Source organism: Mustela nivalis (assembly GCF_964662115.1).
Source record: "Mustela nivalis genome assembly, chromosome: 11".
NCBI classification, from domain to species: Eukaryota; Metazoa; Chordata; class Mammalia; order Carnivora; family Mustelidae; genus Mustela; species Mustela nivalis.
The window spans coordinates 57,604,241-57,616,522 of record NC_139030.1 but is presented as its reverse complement, the minus strand read 5'-3'; the positions used below and the strand labels follow the sequence as shown (position 1 = coordinate 57,616,522).

Below are 12,282 nucleotides of genomic sequence, written 5' to 3'. Positions count from 1 at the left end.
TACCCACCCTCTCACCGCAAGTACGGACGGTAAAGTTCTGTACTTCACTCCCATGCCATAGTTTACCAGTTTACCTTCAAATTAACAATATCAAATATCACTTACGGCCATTGGGTTGGTAAGACTTCCTTTAAACCGAATAGCGGAATCCTGCTATACGTTACATTACAGATGCCACCGAATGTGTTCTATTGAAGGGACACAGAAACTGCAAAAAGGAGACAAAGGGAGGAGGTTGTTTCCTTTGTTTCCCAGTTGAAATTATCCAAGGCGGCTCAAGATGCCCCCTTCCTTGATCACTTTCAAGTCGGGTGTATGAAGCCTTGAACGTGTGCATTGTGGAAGGCCTCTACAGCAAGTCCTACAGGCAGACCCCTCAGGGTCTGGTAGGCTTGCCATCTTTCACGTTGGCCTGTTGAGCAGTATTACAGGGTAGTATCACAGCGGTATTACAAAGTTCTTCCCTGGCCTCTGGCCTCTAACACCTTGGAAAGAGCCATCTGCGGTGATAATGAAAAATCCTAACTCCTCTAAGAAGTGAAGGCACTTAACTTCTGGCTGCCATACGGAAAACAAAAAGTGTCCCCTAGAGTCTTTTAGTGACGCTGTGGCTATTTGATCTCAGGGTTCTGAGTTTGAGCCCCATGTTGGGTGTAGAGATTACAAAACAAACAAACAAATAAACTTAAAAAAAAAAAGTGTGGCTATTCAGAGGTTTTTCCAGCAGCAAGGAAATGAAACATCTTAGATAACCTGCTGGTGACTTCGCCACCATATTCCACCTCCATATTCTAAGATGCACCTAACATTCTCCAGCAAAAATAAGAACTAACAAGTCTCACCTAATTAAAAACAACTATATACACAAAACATGCATATATGTAATTCCTAATTCTTTCCATTAAAAATAAAAAGCACCAACAAATGAAAATTATTCTAGGCACAGTACTAGGTACACCATGTACAAGTAAAACTTGCTCGATAAAATTCACAGAAACATATCTGTCCTTTAAAGTGATTTAAATAAACACAGCACAACTAACATTCAGTTGCATGTTAATATTATATATATGCCAGAACTATTTCCTTCAACTAAATGGGTTTACGATTGTTTCAGCTGCTGCTTTGCTGTCTCGCATCACTAGGATGCTTTACTGCAAGTTATCAACCACAGGTATAAACCATAAAGTGTTAGGTAGAACTGTTCAAGTTATAGGTACCTTTTCCTGAGAACTTAATGCCCAGGACCCCAGAAGTTCAGACCTATTATCTATGGGAAAAAAATTCCATGTACAACCTCAGTTGCCATGACTGGTCTCTTAGGAAACCACAATCTAAACCACAAAGAACAGCATAGATTAATTTTTCTGTGGCTCTGCTCTAAGTTCACAATACTTTTGATGTGCTATTCTAGAATGCTAAGATGTGATTTGATATCCTGCAACAGTTTTAAAAGGATAAGGCAAAATTTCAAGTAATAACAAAATTTAAATTAGAATACTAAAATATACTAACAATACTTTATACAAAGTATACTTAGAATACATTAGTATTCTTATTAAATGTAAATAGTATTTAAGACTCTTTTGTAGAATAAAAAAGATATCAAAATACATACATACATATATATATATAGTGTCCTATAAAGATGAATGACACAAGAAAAGAACACAAGGCATATATTTTTAAAAACAATGTCTACCAGCCAGGGTCCAAAAGTTCCAGACTTAGGTAGGTGCCATACTCTTAACTAAGTAAAACATCATAAAAAAAAAAGAGAAGACAGCCTCAAAGACTATAAAATGTAATGAAATCACTAAAGCCCAAATGATTCCAACCTAAGAGAAATAACAGAAATATGAAATCATGTGTGTATATATAATCCATTATAGATAGTCACAAGCACTTAGTTGTAAATGATTATAGGGACAGATCTTAGTGAGATTCATCTGGGAATGTTTATTAACCTTTGAAACAAATACGTTTTAAGACACACAAAGCAAGGAAACATTCCAGAGAAACTGCAAGTTATCATGCAAAGAACAAGGGCTTTGGAATCTGTCCTGTACATGCTCCTTCTCCTGAAAGGGAAACTGAGACTTAGCCATCCGGGCAGACCTACAACACCCTCCACCCCCAGCTCAGCTGGTGGGTAAAGTTATGGGAATCTGACCCAAGAGCAGCCAGTCCAGGGACAGGCCAGTGACCTGTGACATGGATCGGATAGAAAAAAATGAACAGAGCCAATCAGATTCTCACCCTTGGGAATCTGATTCAGAAAACCCCAAGAGCTGAACTAGTTAGGAAAGGGGCAAACTGCAATAGTGCCAGGGGGTAGAGTTGAGGCCACAAAAAGCCAAAACCATATGCAAGCCAAGGTTATGAAGAAGCAGAAACTATGAGTAAACAGGAAGCTGCCTGGCAGCAAGCAGAGAGTAAAGCAGATGCCAGGAGCGGGTGAGCACTTGGCCGCGAGATGATGAAGGGAGCAGCAGTCCCCAGAGCTGCTTTGGCTTCCAAGAGCCCCTCCATGTGTATACTTAACCCCAAACCCCCCTTCTTCAGATGGCTTAAGTGAATCTGGATTTCACAATCCAAGGAACAAAATTTAAATAGCCGAATAGATCTGGCTCCACATTTCAGCTTCTCACTTACTAGGCACATGGCTTGGGGCAAGGGAGTTAACCTCTCCCAGTCCCAGACTCCTCACAGATTGTCTTAAGTATACGTACGGTATAACAACAAAAGCGCCAAACTCAATAAATGGCAGCTGTTATTACTGTTTTTCCAGGTTTTATAGCGGTGGTTTGCAGATTTAAGTGGGTATACCGTATATATAACTGATACCTAGGACGTCTGGCTGACCATCAAAGAGCGGGAGCAAGGGTATAGATGGAATTGACAACAAGTGAAAGGGGCTTTCTGAGTCAGTGTACACCACAGACTTAACTTTCAGAGGTTTAAAAAAAAAAAGTGTGGCAAAAGGTCTGTTTCAATAGCCTAGGTGCCTTGGAGTTTTTCTCCTGCATTTGTTTTTGTCCCATTTCCTTTAAGGAAGTTATGTGTTGGACCGGGACCATTTCGGTATGAATGGGAAGACCGTGGGCAGCATGAGAGATTACACTCTGTAAGGCAGGAGGAGTCTGCGAAGGAGGCTAATAAGGACTGAGCCAGTGGGTACAGGCAGAAGCCTGTGATCTCGGTAGAGGAGAGGAGACCCCCGACCTCCAAGCATTTGTAGACCTGGAATTTGAGCACCTGAACTTAGGAGACACTTGTCCCAAGAAACAATCTGAAAATGTGACTTTCATTTATATATCATTGACAACAACCCTGTGAAGTGGGAAGGGAGAAAAGGCTCCATTTACAGATGACAGGGAAGAAAGACTGGCTGACTTACCCATCGCTAGTAAGTAGCAAGCAAGCGTTACACTGAGACCCAGCTTGGGTTAAAAGACTTCATCCTGTGCTCCTTTAACTCTATAATGCTGTCTCCCCACAAAGCCTTATAAATAATGCTTCAGTTCCTAGGTAAGTACTGTAACCCCTACAGCACCCAAGCTACTATACGGTAATAACACAAGGCATGAAGTGGTAAGTCCCAGCCAAGCGGTCTGGACAAGTACATGCTATGGGAGTCTGCCAGAGAGAAAGATAATACGGGATATATGACATGGGTGTGCGAAGCTCTGACGAACACATGGTTTTTTTTGAGAGACATTTAGAAAGAAGCATTATGCAGATGACCAAAAAGACAAGACTTTAAGATAGAGGGCTTGGATGAGACAGCCAGTGGACTTGGGGCGATAGCTGCTGAAATCATGGCTAATCGATGAACTCCCAGAAGGGAACAGATGACAAAGTCAACAGGCTAGGAAACCCCCTCATTCCAACACACACATTACTGAGCCCCGCCAGAGAGAGGAGCCTTTGAATGAAATTACTACAAAGAAAGTACAGTGAGGAAGCTCAGCTTTGAAAGAAGAAGAAAAAAAAAAAATGGGGGCAAAGAAGATGTCTAAGGAGGTAAGAATAGAACATCTCTATCAACAAAAGAACAAATCTATAGCAAGTTTCTAGCCCTCTTATCATTGCTAAAGCATTTCAGGCGCCTTATTTTATTTGGATCACATTAAAAACAGAAAGGACTTGAGGAAAAACTCATCCAACAGTATTTCAAATTACAATCTTTAATAAATAAAATATAATCACATGGTATTGGTTAGTATAAGCAGTTCACACTAAAAAATTGTTTACATTTGAGAGTCTCTATGTTTAAAAGCTCACAAAGCCTCCGGCTCCCAACAAAATGAGAGAGGGGGAAAAAAAAGGAAAGAAAAAATATGAGGTCAGCAGATTCTTTAAATTTCTATTCTTTCCTGGTACAAAATAGAGTTGATAAAGTACCCAATTTCAAAAGTAGCAGCAGTATTTTCTATTATTTACTATTTTGCTTTTTAAAAAATCTACGATCCTTATTCCAGACTTAAAGCCTCCCTAGGCACACATAAAATCATATGATAGAAAAATGAAACCACTATAATAAAACTATAGCTCTATAGCGAAAATGCTAGAATGCATACAGAACATAAACATACCCCTATTCTGTAGAGTCTGACCAAAAGCAATAATCCAGTGATTCTTAAATCTATTCTGGGGAACCAAACCCAACAGGCTTTGCCCTACTACTGCTTCCCTGCATGGACTAATAAATAATAGCTGTCATTTATTGAGTAACTACTATACTCCAGGCACTATCTCAGCATGTCCCCTGCCCTGCCTCCCTCTCTCTTTCGCACACGCACATGTACAACAAAAGAACACTTATCCCACTTTGCTAAAAATAAAACTGAACTGAAGCTTGGAGGCTTAAGGAACTTTCCCAAGGCCATAGGTCTAATACATGATGAAACCAGGGAGTTTGAACTCAGGTCTCTCTGACTCCAAAGTCCCCTGCCTCCAATAACACTAAAAATGGTTATTGTAACTCTTAGCTAAGGGTCAAGTCCAAACCCCATGGAGGGGGGGCAGAAACTTAAGAGACTAAGACTAAGCGTGTGTCTTCCCCAGTCACCATCTATGTGACCTCAGACCTCCTCACTTAAAAAAGGATATGGGGATGCTCTTTCTCTGTCTCAAATGAATGAATAAAAAATTTCTTAAAAAAAAAAAAAGGATACAGATAATGTTGAGTTTTCATTCAGTTGAGTATGAAGGCAAGCTTTTTAAAATTAGAACATACAGTTAATAGTACAGATATATATTCTCACCTAACCTAGTTCCTAAATCTCTTTTACCTGATGGTTACTAAGATATAACTCTTTTCTTGAACCAGTTTCATTTTCTGGGCTAGCTGGTAGGATGGAGTTGGGAGAGATACAGAAAGAACTACCTTCTAGAAGCTGGGATGGTGACGACATGGAAGGTACTTCCAGAAACATGCACTGGAACTGAAAACATATTTTCCCTTGAAAGTAGTAGGAGACCATATTAGTGATCAGTTTCATTGTGGGATTTATAGATGCTTATAAGTCAACTAAGATCCTAATCATTATTTAGGGCACTTCTCTCTATGGCAAAACATCCTCCAGATCTGAAGCAAATCACTTACACTAAAAAATATTTGCACTAAAAAACTAAAAAACTTTTATTATTAAAAAACACTAAAATAATCTGTTCATATTAGTTATCACCCTGCTCTTATAGAATAGCTAATAAGGGGCCCCTGGGTGGATCAGTTAGTTTAAGCATCTGCCTTCGGCTCAGTCACGAACCCAGGGTCCTGGGATGGAGCCCCATATTGGGCTCCCTGCACCGTAGGGAGCCTGCTTCTCCCTCTCCCTTTGCCTACCACTCCCTGGCTTGTGTGCACTTGCTCTCTCTCTCTCTGTGTCAAATAAATAAATAAAATCTTAAATAAAAAGAAAGAATAGGGACGCCTGGGTGGCTCAGTTGGTTGGACAGCTGCCTTCGGCTCAGGTCATGGTCTTGGAGTCCCAGGATCGAGTCCCACATCAGGCTCCCAGCTCCATGGGGAGTCTGCTTCTCCCTCTGACCTTCTCCTCGCTCATGCTCTCTCACTGTCTCTCTCTCAAATAAATAAATAAAATATTTAAAAAAAAAAAAAGAGAATAGTTAATAAAATTCAAAGCTTTCTCATATTTCTGGAACATGGCTCTCTGTAAGTTAAATTTCTTTTCCAAAGTTTTTCTATAAAAATAGCTATATGGTGGGGGCACCTGGGTGGCTCAGTGGTTTGGGCTGCTGCCTTCGGCTCGGGTCATGATCTCAGGGTCCTGGGATCGAGCCCCGCATCGGGCTCCCTGCTCCGCAGGAAGCCTGCTTCCCTCTCTCTCTCTCTGCCTGCCTCGTGATCTCTGTCTGTCAAATAAATAAATAAAATCTTAAAAAAAAAAATAGCTATATGGTGGGGCATAAGTCAGTTAAGCGTCTAAGTCAGGTGGCTAAGTCAGTTAAGCGGCTGTCTTTGACTCAGATTATGATCCCAGGGTCCTGGAATTGAGGCCTGCATCAGGCTCCCTGCTCAGTAGAGAGCCTGCTTCCCCCTCTCCCTCTGCCTGCCGATCTACCTACTCATGCTCTCTCTTGCTGTTAAATAAATAAATAAATAAAATATTTTAAAAATAATAGCTGTATAGGTTCTTATTCTTATAAAAAAAAATCTGGGACAGGGTAAGGCTATATGAATTAAAAATTCAAGATTTTTGTCTTTATTTTATACCACATTGAATTTACATCAAATTCTATAAAATAAAAGAGTGTCAATTATTTAGAAAACTAGGACAAAGAGCTCCAGTTTTCATTTATTGTGGATTACAGTTTTCCTAAATTTCCTGGATGGATGCCTCAATCCTCTATCTTCTTTAACTGTGGAAATCTAGTTTTGGAGCTGTTATTCTCCATTCCTATAGTAAGCCTATAAGAAAACAAGTGCTTATTTTCAGAATACTTTGAGATAATTCAATGAACTGTCCATGAATTAAAGTCAACTGTACAAATAATGGAAGATATGAGATGATCTTTGAAATTACAGTGTCCCTAAAAGATGGAAGTAATCATCCACTGTGTGAGAGCAAGGAAAGGGGCTGAGGTGAGCAAGTGAGGGGCTGCTTTGCCATGGAAAGAGCTATCACATCTGTCTCTTGTGACCTGGGAAGACTTAGGGAATCAAGAGAATTTGTAGAAAACTAGAGACCCCCCTCCCCCCAAAAAATCTTGAAATCATGAAAAACAAAACTAGAACCTGGAATGACCATCTCCTCCTCATGAGTAAAAATCAGCTGCTGAATGACAACTTTGAAGAGTACACAGTAAACAGCTGTCCATGGGACACACAAAAAAAAACCCTCCTGTAAGCTCACACTGACAAAAGGTTATTCTAAGACTCTCCCAAATGTCTGGGGGACATAACCAATGTTTACTCAAAACCTGGGATCCATAGCACAAATGAGGTTTTAAAAGCATTTAAAACCACAGGAGAAAAAAACCCCAATGAAACCATTTCCTTTTTCTTCCGTTGCTACGATTACCATTAAACGATGTCTATTTCACCTGAGCAGGAGGGTGACAGGACAGTTAATGATGTCCTTTAAGAAAACAGAAATGCTGAGAAGCTTTTTCATTCTCCACTGAATTATAAAGGTAAAGGTTCAAACAAGAGAATAAAGTATTAGAAATGAATTTCTATTCAGTTGAGCATGTACAATGGCAAATTTTTCCAACATCGGAATATTTTGTTTAAAATTCTGGAATGGGCTAAATACAGAGCTTATTATAAAAATTCCCCACCCAACGTGTCCTTAAGAATGACTAGTTCTGGGTTATCTAATACACTTAACTCATGGGGCAAACAGATGACAAACCTGTCGCAAATTGATACTCCCCGAGCAAAGACAAGGTGAATGAGGAAATTCTGATGTTGTCAGGACAGTATGACTGATCATGACATCAGCAATTCCTAATTCCAAACTATAAAGAACACTCCCAGAATGCTGACAACATCTTAAATAGATCCTCCCAGAACCACCCTCCTTTCAGCCTCCTACCTAACACTTGATCTAACAGCAAATATGATAATGTTTCAACTAAAGGATGATGAAGTGTTAAATCCTGTTACACTCTTATGATACATAACTGTGTTAAAGTCTCAGGGAAGGAGGCAGGGCCACTTTTTTTTTTTTTTTTGAACAGGTAAGACAGACTCGGGTAGGTTAAACAACAAGCCCAAGGTCATGAAGCTGGGAAATAGAGAATCTCAGGGTTGGAAAGGATTTATTAAGGGTCAGGCCCTGTGCCTGGCATATAATAATCACTCACTAAGTATTGCAATAATGGAAGGACTGCTACTGTCTCTCTTCGGACACCCTGACCAAAAATAAGTGCATTCTATCTATCCATATTTAGCCATATCTATTACAAATTTCTCAGTTAAATGGTCTCCAACTCTAACCCTATGTATCACAGTCCTACCCCAGAACTAGTCTATGTCTTCTATAGATTGTAGAGTGTTTTTTTTCTAGGTAATTCCATACTTCCTTACTCATAAAAGTGAGAGAAGAATCCTCTTATTTTGAGCCTTAACAATCTTATAAGATTGCTTTAAAAGTCTGTAAATCTCTGATGAGTTTCTTAATCCACTGTCCTGTGTAGAATAGGTTTTGTTAGAGTCATGAATGGATGAGGCAAACCAGCCTTCTTATACATACACACACACACACACGAGTCGCTGAAATGAGGTTTTTCACGTTTTTCAAAACCATGATCGTCTGAAGTTAGAAAGGGAGTGATCAAATCTTAAAGAATAAGTTTTACAGAATATAGTAAACATGAGTTTTCATCTTAATTTTTAAATCACTTGGAATCCCTTATAAGAGGAGTGTAGGAAACGACTCATTCTGCATTTGCTTGTGTCTTATTAAGGACATAGGAGTCCGCAACCAAATGGTTTCTCTTGACCTAAAGTATTACTGTCAGAATAAATCTTCTTGCTTTACTTTTTGGGGAAAAGAGAAATGTTCTACTCCTCTCTCTGAGATCAGCATCCTATAAATATTTGGATATAAATGGTGTGTCGTGAATCTAAGACGCCACTAATTAGAAGATGTGTGACACCTCCTGACATACTCCCATTTGAAAAAAATGGACAACAGTAATTATCAGACATCATAAATTAGAAAATGGATTCTGATTTCAGAAATGCTGAAATGTGAAAAAGGTGAGTCTTAGACTCTTCTACATGGCATACAGGTGCATAAGCACCATGAATACAACGGCACACACATTTCTTTTCATCCATAGCCGAGGCTGGAAACATGTATTTTTTCAAACACTAATTTTCAACCTTCCTAAGAACTAGGAGCTACTAAGAGGTTACAAGTAAACGACTCACAGACTGAGTTTTTCCAAGGCGATCTGACCGTGTGTCTTATGTCTAGTGAGGAGCAGTCTCTACAAGTCCGAATGAGAAACGTTACCCTCATCTAACAAAGGCATCCATCCCAGAGGAATAAGCTGAACTGTCGACTTCCCTCCTCAGCCATCTCCCCACAATCATATCGAATTACACCCACAGTGTTTTATCTAGTGCATTTATGTAATAAGAAAGCATAGAGGGAGATGAACTTAAATCTGTAGATACTGATCAGACTTCTCCATTCTGCACTTCTTGGTATTAGTGCTTTAAAGTTGTCAGTTGCAAAGAGAACTTGAGAAGATTCATCCTGTACTGCTACTTCTTTAGCAGGTTTTAGTCACACGGATACCTGCACACAGACGTGCACACACATTCCAAAGATTGGGCGTCAGTGCCATTTTGGTGCTCGGCATCAATTCAAACCTACAAGGCTCTCAAATAGATTTCCATCTTTTTGCAGGAAATGGAATGCCAGTTCTCAGTCTTCCTCTGGTTTTAGATTGGAAAAGCAATTTTCCATGAATGGGAGAAATCAGACATTAAAAAAAAAATATTTAAAATGTTATCATAATCCTTAAAATTGATACAGAATTACAAAGTGAATCAAAAACAGTAACTTAGCAGATAAGATGACCCCACTATTAAGAAGAAGCGTAAATGGTTTACTTGGAGCAAGGACGATCAGTAGATGCTACTATCTGATATTTCATATTTGTTCAGTAAGTGACCAGCCTCTTGTATTTCCTCCTTCTCCTTTATACAGCTTTCCTTTTAGTCATTTCCCTGTTGGTGTGAAGATAAAGCCAATATGAAAAACAGAAGCAAAATGGCTAATTCATGAACTGATGATAGTCTGAACTAACCTAGAATCTGGACCAACTGAAAGTCTCCATAAACTTGGAGATTATCTATAAACTTCACTTATCTCTAATGTTTCCCTTGTAAGAAGAGAAAACGCTAATTGGTTTTATAATGAAAATTACCCTATAGGAATTATTAACACGTCAAACTGCTAATAGATCCCAAGCACCTAACTCAGAGCCTGGAACACATCAGGCATTCAAATATTGCCTCAATGAATGTGTGAATGAACGAATGAACGAATGAACGACATCGTCAAAACGCAGGCAAGTCCCGGTTGAACAGATACTACTATTCCATTAAAGTCAAACAAGCTTATAATTTTCAGGCATGTTAATTCAGTGATAAATTATAAATTTCAATTTATTAGCCAGCAGTCTTCAGTATTAGAAAATATCATTCCAGGATCTGTAATTCATGATCTCTTGAGTGATTTGAAAATATATCCTATTTTAGGGGCTCTTTTAAGGAGTCTTGGAATTAGCTCAAGCTATTTACCATGAACATCACTAAGTCTATCAGGCTACAAAATACTGCAAATCACTGTCAAAACTGTTTTTCCCATTTCTGTATCTCTCTAATCCATTTAAAAAAAAATCATAATTTAAGTTTTTGATGATAACCAAATATTTTTAAAAGTAGGTGTACAAGCTCTTGAAATGGAAAATCATATAGTTTGTTTCATTCTGTCACACAGTATTTTTAAAAGTTCTACCTGTAAATAAGAATGAACAAACTGTTGATAATTGCTGAAGGTCATCTTTCTGTTCTAAGGTATGTTTGAAAATTCATACAACCAAAGTAGTTTTAGATGATACCAGTGTTATTAAAAGGCTTGTGAGGTTCCTTTTCAGAGTCCAGAAACCAAGGCAAATGGATTCTTGGTGCTCCAATACCTAGAAAGGACTATATAGCTGGTTGTTAAGTTTTCTTTTAAATAAGTACTTTATATGCCCATTTTACCTTTTCCTCTATGAATCTCTAATTAAACACACACACACACACACCCAAACATTTAAAAAGTAGAGATACAAGATGGCAGTCTAGATAGTAAAAAGGTAATGTGATTCTGTTAGAAAATGCCACAAATCCAAGCAATTAAACAGGATTTGGCCAGTTTCTACATCTGACCGTGAAAACACATGATTTCTAAATCAGCATGTCTTCGGTCCTCACTGACTCTCTCCTTTGTCCGTATGTATTATCTAATAGTTTCCTCAAGCTAGAACTGCTAGAGTATGCTCTGTTTCCCCCTCTAACAGGTCCTTATTAATTCCAAATTTCTATGTACGCTACTTTCAAAGAATTTTATGACCTCTTTGGTCCTATCATTCTACTCCCTAAAATATCCACATCAAATGCAAATCTGTGCACATGACTTGAAAAGCATTCCGCTTCCATCCCTTTTCCCCCTTCACCTCTCTTCCAATGACTGCTTGTGTTTTGGCTGCTCATGAACTCACTCTGTTCTGGCTCTGAGTTTTGCCAGGAAACGGCCTCTGTTTTTCCATCAGCCAGACCACATTCATCTCTCCCTGTTTGCTCTGTTGAAATCATAGCTTATGGGCCACCCCCTCTGAGCTTTTCCCACTCATCTATTTTCCAAGAGCTCGCACTAGATTTTCTAAGGACTGTATTAATGCCTAAGTCAAGTCAACTTAGTCTCTTTACATCATAAACTCCTCTGCTGATGAAATTGTGGCCAAGGTTTGCCAAGGACTCTCCAATATTTACTACACTGAAAGGTGTCCTGGGAGAGCTTGCCAAGTCCTTACGGACCTGGCTTCTCTGTAAGGTGATGGTTCTTAACCTCTTTGTAGGTCCAGCACACCTGAAGAATGCTATATACTCCCATCAGTCATGGTGTCTTACTCTGCACCATTCAGAGTCAGAGATGATGAGGACACACGCTCCCAACCTTATCTGAACAGTGTTGTTAGAAGAATGAAACAGAGAGTGGTTAAAAGAACCCAGAAAAGATTAGCATT

General features: G+C 39.1%; 1 protein-coding gene across 2 annotated transcripts in view; it reads right to left on the bottom strand.

Annotated features, from left to right (window-relative positions):
• RBMS1 (RNA binding motif single stranded interacting protein 1) overlaps positions 1 to 182 on the bottom strand; it is a 132,866-nt gene extending 132,684 nt beyond the window's left edge. The window contains exon 1 of one of the 2 annotated variants that reach the window (XM_082691402.1): positions 106 to 182. In XM_082691402.1, coding sequence (XP_082547528.1) covers positions 106 to 111 — 6 coding nt within the window. In that variant the 5' untranslated portion in view covers positions 112 to 182. The remainder of the gene's footprint in view (positions 1 to 105) is intronic. The other variant, XM_082691403.1, reaches the window with a different exon arrangement.
• Between the last annotated feature and the right edge of the window lie 12,100 nt (positions 183 to 12,282).